Below are 13,130 nucleotides of genomic sequence, written 5' to 3'. Positions count from 1 at the left end.
CAGCCCCCCCTCCCCCCCCTGCGAGCGCTATTGTGGGCTAAGCCCACTTGAAGCCCTAACGGAAGCCCGGGGTCTGCGCGCGCGGCACGGAAACACACATGGGAAACAAATGAGGCACGACACGCGGGCGCGGCACCGCAGAGCAGAACGGGGCAGAGCTGCTCCAACAACTGCGGGGCGGCGGCCGCGGGCTGACCCGGGGTGACCTCGACCTCTCCGCCGACACCTACGCATGCCCGCCCGTGTCTCCTTGCCCTGGCGTCGCCGTCTCGAAGATGATTATACTACGACTGTAGACGCTCCCATTATCGAGAATGATCACCGCGAAGCTCGGAGCTTTCTATTTTTTTTTGTGCAGATGATAACACTGAACGAGAAGAATACAAGTCATTATACAAATAACATTTAATGTGTCAGGTACCTTGTACTTTTAGAGAGCGACGCAAAACGCGGTGTTGGCTCGACTTTCGCGCTTGCCCTTGACCTGACTTGACTCCGTGAGGCCAATGTACGAGGACAGTCACCGGGTTTCACTGTAAGTAAGTTATCTCGAGAACGCAACCAATTTGTTTTACAACGACAGTAATCTGGCATTGTAAAAAAAAATAAGATTGTTTTTTGAGGTGCGCGATACGGCAAGTGGCAGTGGTGGGCGAGGAAGGCAGCCTGGGAGGTAGACCGCTCGCGCGCAGGGCTACGAGGCGGGCTGCCTACCTCCCGGCTGGCAGGCGCTCAGGCGCTCGACCCACCCCTTGCGAGTCGTACAGTGCAGAGCGGCGGAAGGCTCCTCTCGCCCCCCGCGGCTCTAGTGAGCCAGGCGCTTCGCCAGCGGCGGCACGGGGAGCCTTGTGGGTTTAGCAAAGTCAGATTCGCCTTAAATAATGTCCTAGCCGACCCGGGCCGGGGCTAGTGGAAAAACAGCCCAGGGAACAAGTTCGGAAACTCGCCGTCCGCCGTTCTTCGACGTAGTTCCAGTTCGCTGCCGCTGGGGCGAGGGGTTGGGGAGGATAGAAGTAAGGGGTGAGGGGGGCATCCAGCCAACGGCGAGGACTATAGGAAGACGACGACGTTAGTCCGGGGCATGATCAGCCCTGGCTGGGACCGACTGATTCTCGAGCCGATTCTCCCCTTAAGGACGTCCCGTCTCGTCCCCGGCCTAATCCACTGGCACACCGCAGCGCATCACGACCAACCCTCAGCCCGTCTTTGATCTGCTGCAGGAAGGGGTGTGATGGGGCGTGTAGCGGGGGAGGGGTGGGGACTCAAAGGCATCAGGCGGGCCCAACCCGCCCCGCCCCGCGCTCCTAAGATCGCCGTGCAGTGGGCTGCCGACGGCCAGACGCCGCCGCTCCTCTGCAACGCTTCGCCTCCAGTCGAACGTGATGCTGAACCCTTCCGCTCCGCATTCATCCACCCCCCTCTCCGGCTCCGGTGGTGCGATCGCCGCGCTGTCGATTCGGAAGGCGCCAGCGAGCGCGGCGCGGCGCTTTGCGGAGCGGAGTGGCAGCACAGCAGAGGCGCCGCCGCCGGGAGCAGCCGGAGGCCGCGAGACAGAGAGAGTGAGAGACGGCGAGATGGGGCGGCTGAGAGAGAGAGGAAGATAGAGAAAGAGAAGAGAGGCGAGCCACTTTACGCCGCTATTACAACTTCGTGCACGAGTCCTATACTCTCCGCGCTCGCTTCTCCGCAAGTGAGTCGTCTCGGCTCTTTCTGCTCTTCGCTTGGCAGCCGGAAGATACATCTTCTTATTCTCCTCCCGCGCCGCCGCCGCGACCCTCGCCATTCCCCGTCGCTCACACAGCCCCGCACGTGTCGCACGAGTTGGAGTGGAGGAGGAGAGGGAGGGAGGGGAGGGGATGCAAAGGGGGGCCTCATGTCGTGCGGTCGCAACGCGTGAGAAACACAAACTGGCACGCAGTTAACCGACCTCCTCCAAGCTCCTCCTACACACGGAAGTCTAAGGCCAGGGTTGGGGTCGGGGCGCACGGCACCTCGCACGGGGAGTGTGGATGTGGAGCATCTGAGGGCAGAGAGAGAGAGAGAGAGAGGAGGGGGGGGGGGCAGTCGAATTTTTCAGTAAATACTCTTTCTGCTTTTCGGTTCTCCCTGCTCCCCGGCCCGCTTTGAATTGTTTGCTCCCCTTATTGCGCCTTTCCTTTGTATAATCACGAAAGAAACTGATCTGCGCCGCGTGTTCATCATTTCCAGAGAGGCGCGGAGGCTGTCATTACTGTAAAATCCAGCGCGTTTCCCCAGTGAAAGCTCTCTTGAAAAACCACCCCACTGCGCACGCATTCGACAGGCTCCGCACAGGGGAGAGGGATAAAAGGGGGAAGAGGGTGGGATGCGGGAAGCAGATGGGGAAGGGGGAGAGATGGGGTCACGCGTGCTCAGTCGCCCCCTGAGGCTTGGGTGGCGCTGACGACAAAACAAAACATTAAGTTTTTCTAAGCCGTGTTGCTGCTGCCCGCCCCGCGCGTATGGATTGAGCCACCGCGCGAAAGGAGAGCAAAAAGCACGAGATGACCCCATACAACAGGTGGCGACGAGGACGATACTGGGTGCACCCTCGGTCCAGCCGGGGCGGGGCACCAGCGCGACGTCACGTGACGATGGCATCAGGGCCCGCCGGGCTAAATGCAGAGTGCCCGAGCCGGGGCCAGAGCTATTTCACGTGTCACACCCTACAATAATCGCCGCTGCGAGGTGGAGCGGTGCGGTGCGTGGCGGGGTGCGGTGCGGCGGGGAGGGCTATTCCCGTGAAAGGGAAGGCCGTCCCAATCCGCTTCCCCCCGGCCACTCCCCTCAGCACGCCACAGCATAAGCCCCCGATGGGGACGGGCGCGGACCCGCGCCACACTCCACCCCGCCCCGCCCCACAGCGGTGCTCACCCCTCGACCTGGACAGGAACTGCCGGCCAGCAGGTTCGCGGGTAGGAAAGGAGGAGGAAGTGAATCGCCTTATGGGAAGGGTTGCTGAAGTGGAACACTTCAGTTTCGTGGAACTTACCACAAACTTCCACATAAACAAATTTTTCGCACCTTCAAGTAGCTCAAAACGCCCGAAAAGTAGCCTGACTTGCTGATGCCGAGGTGCCAAGATCCCTCCCGGGAAAATTTTTTCTAAAGAACCGGACGAAAACCAATTTAGACCGCCTAGGCCTAAAAGGAGGAGCACCGCCGCCGCACCCCACCCGACCGACCCCGCCCCGCCCGACCGTTCAGCCACGAAGGCCAGCGGCGGGGTAGGGCCATTAATGAGCCCGTGAAGGCTAGGGCCCCACCCGTCCCGCCAGCCCCGCTCGGGCTGAGGGCGCTGCAGCCCAGCCTGATCTTTCCCTCTTCGGCCCGAAGAGCCAATAAAATTTGCCAAGCGCGGAAAGGGGGACGGCGTGGCGGGGCGTGGTACCGTCACGGTGGCGGAGCGTGCCAGGCAGTGCCGGGGCGGGGCGGCGGGACATACGGGCGGACTTCGGTCTCACCCCGCCGCCGCGCCGACGCTTTGATCTCCATTTTTAAGGGCGCTGCTGCCGCGGTGGTGAGGGGGTCTGCGATTAAGTTGTGCGCAAGTGGGGGGAGGAGGAGGACGAGGAGGACGAGGAGGACGAGGAGGAGGAGGACGAGGAGGAAGACGAGGAGGAAGACGAGGAGGAAGACGAGGAGAACGAGGAGAACGAGGAGGAGGAGGAGGACGACGAGGAGGACGACGACGAGTCACGACGAGGAGGAGGACGAGAAGAAGGACGAGGCGGACAAGGTGGAGGACAAGGTGGAGAACGAGGAGGACCAAGGAGAAGAGGAGGAGGAGGACCTCTACATTACTTGGATTTCTGACCAGGTTTAACTATGTTTTATGACATTTTCATATTTTTAGGAAAAACAATACCTAAGTGGCCTAGCTCTCTGCAAAATCTGGGCAGTGTGGCTCAAAGGGTTCCGGAGATATCGGCACTTGAAGGTTACCACGAAGGTCATGGTTTTGCTCCTTTTATGGGCTTTTCTCACTGAAAAGAGTCAAAAGTGACTGAATAACCGAGTATGGGGAGCTAAAACTAGTGTCAATAATAGTCCTTCTGGGCAACTGACCATGGCGTGCAGCTGCGACGTACCTTGCAGTGGCCATGGCAGACACATCACTTATTTAAATTAGTTTTGCAGTTTAAACGGAAAGACTTCAAGATGGGCAGTTTCAACGATAAAACTTTTAGTTCATTTGCAGTTAAATCTGTGATCTTGTCATAAAGTAAGATTTGCAGAGTATGCAGCCCCTTCCGTTCGCCGGCACCCGGTATAGTAAAGGAGAGAGACCGGGCCAATATGGGCCACCCTGTTCGGCCTCGGCCACCCTCCGGCCATTCTACACTACCACAGATCTGTGGGAGGCCCAGTACTGCGCCGCATGCTAGTGTGAATTGGTCCGGCCTTCCGGGCTACTCATTCGGCGCCATAATGCGTCATAGTTTACTACAGTAAAAATCTAACCCGTCCGAAAGCCTTCAGGCAGCATGCTGTTCAGTATATCTACAAGTACATCCATAAGGCCGCACGAGGCAACATGTCAAGTAGGAGAGCCGGTGGCCGAGCCAGGCTCTCCGGCCCCATAGCGGGGAGCCTGTCGGGATCAGCCTTGTTATTCACCAGGCGGCTGCAGATGCGACACAGGGGCGGGGCGTGACGTAGTGGAGCGGAGGGGTGCCTTCGGACGAGCTATATAATCCCATTACACAGCTGGGCTGACACTGACGCAGGGAAGGACCAGACCGCCACGGAGGGAGCAAACACAAACATAACGGCGACAAACGGAATACATCATGTTTTACTGTAGACAAAACTGGATGCCACCATTTGAGCATTTGATTTGTGTACAATAATACGCGTTCTGCTAACATGATATACCTCTGCTCTGCCGCCGATTCGGAGGAACTGCCGAGAACTGTAAACGTGAGCTGCCCTAGAGTTTAGCTTCGTTTTGTCCTGTCGGGCTGCCAATAGCTTCCCCGAAGGTCCGGATCTGAGGCGAGCCGAGGCGGGGGTCGGGGTATCCCACATTTATCGACAGTAGCGGGGAGGTTTTTTTTTTTATCTTTTGTTATTAGAAGGAAACAAGCAGACTGCGTTCGGTCGGAGAGGACTGCCCCCAGCGCAACGACAGATATTGAATACGAAATTGTAGTCGCTCTCCCCGCCCACCGCTTCGCCGAGCACCCCCCCCCCCCCCCGGTCGCGCGTCTCTTCAAGGACGATGGAGAAACACAAGCAGATGATATAGCATCGTCGTCGAGCAGGTTTACTCATATTGCATTCGCATACGTCACCCGGCATTGGGGCTCTCATAACACGCCGCCGCCCCCGCGAGCGGCGCGGCGCCGGGGCACATCGGCAGAACGAGGGTGGCGCGAGCGCCAGGGGGAGAAACAACGATATTGGACGCAACACTGTTGACGAGGGGTGCTCGCTCAGTCGGAGGCATACCACTCGAAACGATACAGTCAGCCTTTTAGGTAAGCAGTTACTACTGCAGTAATATACGCCTTAGCGGGCTGTTCATTTTCATTTAAGGATATTATTATCTTGTCTTGCTGCAAGCAGCAAACGTCTCTGTTCTTTAGTTTTAAGATACCACACTCGGATAGCGAAACGACTCTTACCGGGTGCCACCCGGTCGTACGTAGTATCTCATAAGCTATGCGCGGAAACGTTAGAGCAGACGGATGCTGCTCCCTATCCACAAAAGAGTGCGAATTAGGGGCGCGTGGGCGATGTGGAGGAGCCGGCAGGGGCGCAAGTGAGTGGGGGCGACGCGCGCGCAGGGGGGCGCGTGGGCTCCGGGCCCGGACCTGGGCACGAGCACTCTGCGCGCGTCCGCCTTGATCTTGCTCAAACACCACGGGGGACACCACGGGGGACAGCACGCGCGGGTGCCTTGTGCCCCTCCCCCTCCCCCTCCGAGCTAGAGAGCCCCGCGCACCCGGCCCATCGCCTCACCCGCGCGCCAGCCAGGCCGTGTAGTGCTAAGAGTGAGGACGCTCCCAGGCTTTTCATACAACGCCAGGACCACCACGCTACCAGCCACCACCATCAGGCCTCCAACGTAGCTGCTGACCCTTTTACGCCCGACGTAGGCGGGGCGAGGCTGGTCCCTCCCCTGATGAGAAAGGACCATAGCCCCCACAACACCAACACACACACACACACACACACACACACACGTCGCACAAAGCATATGTGCCAGCCTTGATGAAGTTGTCGTTCATACAGCCTCTCACAGACACTGCCACATGATTGGACGTTCCCTGCCTGCTGGGCCTGGTGCGCGGCTTTTGCTTACCGATTCGATGTAGATGAGGTAGACGACGTGCGCCACGTCCACGATGGACGCCATGACCACGACGGCGATCCAGGGCACCAGAAGCTGCTTCATGTCCTGGAAAGGGCGCCACAGGCATCAGTTGAGAACAAAAACGAAGAGGGGAACGGCAAAACAAAAAAGCTAACGCAAATACTTTCCGCATCCCGCTCTACATAAGGGTAGAGAACATTTTTTAAAAAATCCCATGTTTCTTTGATTTGTTATTTTTAGCTTTACTGTAGCGCGTGCCTATCAACACACAATCAACACGGCAAAACTCAGAAAAGCACAAAAAAAAACAAAAAAAAACAAAACAAAACAAAACAAGGGACCCTGTGTATAAAGTATGGAAAGACAAATGAAGAATCACGACTCACCCTGTACACACCGTACACGAGCAGAGCGGAGGACACGAGCCCCAGCACGGAGCAGACCGTCACCATCACGTTGAACACCATGGTACCTGCGGGCGAACCAAGCATGCCTGTTTACATTCCTGTGACGTGACGGGGCTGCCAGGCTGCCACGCGCAGCGACAGGGCCAATGATTAAAGAAAAGCACACGGAGAAAAATACTTTGGTGGCTGTAACGAAAATAGTGTTCAGTCTGCCCCCCGAGTCATAGCCATCGAACGTTCTATCGTGCTTGGGCTGAGCGTTTAGACGCTCCAACCAAAACACTCAGCCAGCACGATAGAACACTCTAGGATTATGACTTGGGGGGGTCTGACTGAATACCATTTAGTTAAGAAACCAAATTTTTCGACCTGGTGACCAATCATTTTTCTCAGTGTAGGGTTGCCGGGGTGCTTTCACCGGTCTAACTAACAACGTTTACTTTTTCCCCACTTTAATTTTGTGGTGCAGGAGTGGGCTGAGGGTACGAGGAGGTAGATGGAGGCGGCTGCAGACGGCGGTGGCGAGTAAGGAAATAGATGAACACGTTGATATTTTCAGCCTCGGTGTGCAATAAGAAGAGGCTGGTTTGTAAAACAAAATAATTTGTTTGCTCTACAAGCTTTCAAAACTTTTTTACGTTACAATAATAGAGCAGTTGTTTAAGAAACATTACAGTGGACGGGGCGGGGGGCGGGGCCGCGGCGGGATGGCGCTGAAGCCGTCTGAGGAGAGGCCTCCTTGGATCCAAGGAGGCAGATTAGTGAGGGGCGGTTGGTTGGAGAGCGCGGGTGGAGCATGACGCGGCAGCAAGAAAAATAAGAGACGGTCCAAATGGTGTGACGCGCGCGGCGATGTGCGCCGACACAGAGCAAGTCCGACGGAGCAAGAGAGGGACACCAAGGCGAGGGAAGAACTGAACCTTGAAGAGCGCGCGGGGCCGCGGGGGTGAAGTTGGCCATCTCGGGAGGAAAAGGCCAAGCAAGCGGCGAGCGTCCGCGCTGTCTGTGGAGCGCAAGCCGACCGGAAGTACACTCTGCTCCCGCACCCGGGCGAAAACGACTACCTCAACTTCTACCGTGACGGTGGCGGTGGGCAGAGAGGCAAGGTGGGGGAGGGGGGGGGGTGAGGACAGCGGTGACAGTGAACCCCCCACCGCTACCCCACCCCCTCACTCATCAGGCGCCGCGGCAGTACGAGCGGAATAGGCTGCAGGGCGACGCGCCGCCGGTCTGGAGACTGACGGGAATGGCCCTAAATTAACAAAAGCGTGCGTCCGTAATGGCCTCGCGCCGACCCGCAAGCGCCTTGCTCTCTCTCCCTCTCCCCCCCCCCTCTCTCTCTCTCTCTAGCTCGCTCTCTCTGCGGCCCTTACACGCGCGCCCTTATCGTCGTCATCACCGTACCTTTCGCAATTATTCGCACAGCGGTAGAGCAGAGCTTTTGTTGCCGACGTGGCGTGGCGGGGCGGGGCGTGGTGGGGCGTGGCGGGGCGTGATGGGGCGTGGCAGGGCAGGAGCACAAGGTCCTCACGATGATGTGGCTCTCCAGGGACAGCCAGAGAACCGCCACCAACAATTACAATCATCTTTTCCTCCGAGTTTTATCCTCGGACACGCCAGCACAGAGCCGGGCGGTGCTGTTGTTGTGGACCGTCCTACAAGTCCTAAACACCCACCAAACACTTCCCTCGGTAAGGATAGTCCTCCATGAAGAATTGGGTTATCTACAACTTAGGCTTTGAACACCTTACCTGCCGATTACACGCCGATAAATAAAGTGTTCAACTGGCGTGCACATGCAAGTGCACAACACTATGCTGCACACTATTAAGCACTTTTAAAGAGTTTGATTGTATATTTGAATACTACTACTAAGTGTTTGACAGTAAAGTTGAACACTTAGAAGTGTTCAGCACGGTTCAACACCAGGGTTGGCCACGAATTTGGATACTTCAAAGTGTTCAAAGGTACTGCTGAACACTTTTAAGCGCTTTGAAGTATTCAAATATCTAGCCAAACGCTTAAAAGTGTGCGACATTGGTCGTAGTTTTTTTCCGTGATGGAATGAGGTGGTGGTAGGAAGGGTGGTGGTGGAGTTAACTTCAAGCTGAGGTCGCCTAGCTGATATGCCGCACGCCTCTGGGGTAGAGGCGAGAGAAGGGCAGTAGACCGGCAACCGCTAGGATTGGGGGCCGGGGACCGTGATCAAGAATTCCTTCTTCTCTCCCCAAGAATTTTGTTTCATTCATTTCCAAAGAGCGGGATGGGGGCCGGGCCCGGAGCCCACTCTGCGCTTTGGTATAATTAATTGGACCATGCCGGCTGCTGTGTCGACGCGCTGTGGGGTGGCTGCTTGGTGGTGGGGCCCTGGGCCCAGGGCCCGGAGGGTTACTCACTCGTGGTGATGGTCTCCGTTTCCAGGACGGGCTCGTAGGGCTCGGTGTTGTTGCCTTCCTGGCCCGCGAGGTACTGCCGCTCCTCGTGCAGGAAGACGGCCATGATGAGCAGCGTGAGTGCGAAGTAGGCCTGCAAGCAGGGATACGAAACGGAGAGTCAGCAGGGTGCGTATGCGTGCGGTGCTGGTAAAGAAGGTGCCACCGCTCGGTCACCGCTGTCCGTAAAAAACAAAAAACAAAAAACGTTTAGCATCAAATTAGAATATTGGATCGCCCAGCTAATTATTAGCTACAATTAAGAGCTAAAAAAAGCCATCATAGCAATTTTAGCCAACTCTTTCTTTTTTTTCCCCCGTATGTGACCCAGAACCCTCTACCACCAGGCCCCGGGTGCTTTGTGTGAGGATGTACCGATCCCAGAGGTGCCATGCCTCGCCATTAGGTTTGGCCGCACGTGCGCGCAGGTCGTGGCGCACGGGGACAGCCGGCCGGCCGCCGCCGAGCCGCCGCCGCCGCCGCCGCCCCAGCCGAGGAAAGGCGGCCAAGGTCGAGAGGAGCCATAGCCTGAACTCCGAGCCCACAGCACGGTCCGGAAGCAGTAGGCGAGGCGGGACATGCCTGCTGAATGCGTCGGCGGAAAAGACGCAACCGCTTTTCTGAACGATTTGAAAATAATGGCTATACTTTGTTTCAAGGAAATTCCATTAAAAACATTATGCTATCAAATATCAAAATAGAGTTTTCATTGGCAATAATGCCCGTTTTTCAGTCTTCTTCCGTAAATCTATGAAATTTTTCTATAAAATTTCCTTTGAAACGATTTTTCAATGGAACTTTCTCGAATCGAAGAGACCATTGTCTGAGTGATCACCACCTGTCAGCCGATACCTGGCGCTGTCATAGAACACCATCTGCTATAGGAGCTTGCCGATTGCCCCTCCTCCTCCATCCCGACCCGAGCTCGCCAGTAGTATTCTTGTCGCGTCTTCCACTACCGCTCCCCACGTGCTGACTGTTTTCGTTAGGAGAGCACACACAAGGGAGCCAAAGCTGCCCCCCAAACAGGATGACGCCACGACAGGTTGGACGCCCAGGCGCACACGGGTGCTCGACGCTCGCTGTTGTTCGTCCAAACTCTCTCGCGCCGCTCCACGCCGAGGTGCCATACGCCACCCCTTCGCTACTTCCGCGCTTTTTATTAATTCCCCCCAACTTTATTCGCTCCCTGCCTGGGCTGTGGCGGTGGGCCGGGCCGGCCGGCCGCTAGCTTCTGTTTTGACAGCCATTAAATCTCAAAGCGTAGTCTCCGCCCGCCGTGCGCTGCTTGTGCCCAGGACGCGGGCCCCACAGAGCACACTGAAAGGCTGTAGCGCCCAGTCCGCGCAATGAGTTCCCTTCATACGTGTGCCGCGCCTGTGCAGGGCGCCCGTCGACCCAGGACCGGCCCGGCCCGGCTGGGCGGTAAGCTGCCTTTTCTCGCTGAGAGAGATTGGGGAGCGGGTGAAAGGACGCAACAAGGGCCCGGCCGCCAGAGGAGGCGGCAGGGAGGCGCGCGGAGAGGGACGGGGCGGCGGGTGTGTGCGATAACAGCAACAAAGTCCTTTTCAGCTCAGCACGGCCGCAACGGCCACGCTATCGCACCGCGAGGCTCGCCGCGCGCACGGGAGCGCAGCAGCAAGCAGTCCGTCTTAATCGCGTGCGGCAGCAGGGCACATGACACACGCGCTATTTGCTTTTATCTCAAAGTGAGATGTAGTATGAGTGAGTTAAACACCCGCGCGCGACAAAGTCACACGTATAGGTGTGCGGATGCTTCCGCGAATGTGAGTGAGTGTGCTTTTTACACCCCAGGGGGGTGATAGGGTCTGTTCACCCCTCCCCCTTTATCTTTGTCCTGGGTCCCGAGGGGCAGCGGCAGAGTCGGCAGAGTCCAAGGAAAGGCGCCGCCGTGCTGCTACTACTACCTCAGGCTCATCCACGTCGTGCGCGGGCGGGTCGCGGGCACCACCAACTCCCCCCGGGGGCGCGCGCCGCCCCGCCCTGAGGACGCCGCCGGCCAGGGCGTGTTACGACACGGCCAAGTGCTATTTAGGGCGGAAGCCCGATCCGATTCCGCCATTCCGATACGGGCGGAAGTGGGGGAGGAGGGGAGGAGAGGAGGAGGGGGAGGAGGTAATCCGAGCGCCCACGAGCCGCGGGCCGCTCCCTCCCCTACCCCCTCCTCCCTCTCCCCCTCCCGCTCCAGCTGCGAGACGCAATACAGGGCATTCCGGCCACGTCCGTTGTACCGGGCGCAGGGGCGCAGAGGGCCTAGTTACCTTGCTTCTGTGAGCAGCGCTGAGCGGGGATGGCGCCTGGCGCCCCCAAGTTTAACCCTCAGAGCCGTATCACAATAGGCAGGCGGGGCCTGTCCGCCGCGGGGTCCGCGGGGTGGCGGGCGGCGGGCGGGACGGGTGGCGGCGAGGAACGCCCAAGGGCAAATTATGGAGCCGTTAAAGTGCTTTCGCGTGCGCGCGCTGCTGCTGCTCGGCAGGTTCGCTCTCCACTCCGCCGCCGCCGCGCTTCCGAAGTGTTGTTCTCGCCTCGGGTAGCAGAGCAAGTAGTCTTGGAGGGAGGAGAGCGCATCGCCACCTGTGGGTCGCCTGGAGGCGGACAGCTCTGAGGCGGATCAAGGGGCGGCACGGGGAGGAGAGCGACAACATCCTGGGGTGGGGAACACGAGGCGGAGGTGGGGGACGTGTGGGAGAGCGTGAGTGTGAGCTGGAGGAGACACGGGAGACGAGACGACAAAGTCCTTTGGGGGAGAAGCGAGCCTGACCCGGGCGCGTGGTGACGCCGACCGTGTATTCCCACCCCATTTCCCAACACTAGAAACCACCACTGTCGTTCTCGTGTCTCGCAGGGCGACAGGGGCGACAGGTCGGCTGGGGTGCAGCCAGGTGGGTACAGTCATTGTTCCTAAATTCGGACTTGCGCCCTAAATTCGGACATTGTGCCGTATTTCACTATTGTCGCCTCCAAATCCACAATGCGTTGACAAAAATTAACTAATATGGGTTTTATGGAAAGATAAGACTACCAAGTTTCCATTTCTGCCAAAAAAATTAATGTGTGAGTGATATTGCTTCCTCCAGAAATTCTTGAAATTTGTATTTTCAGCCCGCCAAAACAGGCGTTTTTAAATGTGTCTTGCAAGAATTTGGGGCTCCGAACAGTGTAAGCCCGGGTTATTCTGATCACAACATATGTGAAACTTGGTACTTTTATCTACAATATGACACCAAGTTTTTGAGTTTTCGTCGCACGGTTTAGTTTTGGGAAGCGTTTTTGCAATGCGCCCTAAATTCGGACATAGGCATTTACATGCAAAAGTGACTACTGTCCGAATTTAGGGCACGCTAAAAGCGATCTTTAAGCAGTTCTGGCGACTAAACTACACCAGATAAGAAAATTTGGACAATAGGGTGAGGTCAAATTTTTCCATGAAGTTTCTACACCCCTCAAAAAATTTTCACTTTTCATTATTTTTCAAAGCTGTCCGAATTTAGGACGCATTGGTTCCTAAATACGGACACGATTCAGACAGTCCTCACCCCTATACCGTTAGCGCGAAAAAATAATTCCGGAGAGTGGTAGGTGCGTCTCGACGTGAGGATTCTAGAATCCCCTGCGATTTTTCATATTTCAAAAATTCTACATGTCAGAGGCGTTTTTCCTCAAAAACCGTCCGAATTTAGGGACACTGACTGTATACCGTCGAGCGAGGCAAAGAGGCGGGAGAGAGCAGCTTGATTGTCTCGGTTCATTCAGCTTCTCCGGTCCTCGCGGCGTCGCGCGGCAGTGTTTTTCGCTCTTATACAAGCCCAGGCTGGACTTTTAAGGAAGGCAGGAAGGTATAGCAATGCGGGGAGAGGGGGCGGCGGTCTTGTCCGCCGCCGCGTGCGGTCTGGAGCCCCCAATCCCATTGATGCTCGACCGCCACGCCCC

The 13,130-nt window shown here is 57.1% G+C and overlaps 1 protein-coding gene across 1 annotated transcript in view; it reads right to left on the bottom strand.

The window, feature by feature from the left end:
* Window positions 1-13,130, bottom strand: part of LOC113217031 (transcription initiation factor TFIID subunit 4-like) — a 78,851-nt gene that overhangs the window by 17,361 nt on the left and 48,360 nt on the right. The window contains exons 3-5 of the mRNA XM_052265632.1: window positions 9,144-9,273; window positions 6,727-6,812; window positions 6,329-6,424 (exon numbers count right to left, since the gene is read on the bottom strand). Coding sequence (XP_052121592.1) covers window positions 6,329-6,424; window positions 6,727-6,812; window positions 9,144-9,273 — 312 coding nt within the window. The remainder of the gene's footprint in view (window positions 1-6,328; window positions 6,425-6,726; window positions 6,813-9,143; window positions 9,274-13,130) is intronic.

Source organism: Frankliniella occidentalis, unplaced genomic scaffold (assembly GCF_000697945.3).
Source record: "Frankliniella occidentalis isolate FOCC.00 unplaced genomic scaffold, Focc_3.1 Scaffold28, whole genome shotgun sequence".
In the NCBI taxonomy this organism is placed as follows: Eukaryota; Metazoa; Arthropoda; class Insecta; order Thysanoptera; family Thripidae; genus Frankliniella; species Frankliniella occidentalis.
Note: the sequence above shows the minus strand (reverse complement) of the source record. Positions and strands in the feature narration are given on the sequence as shown.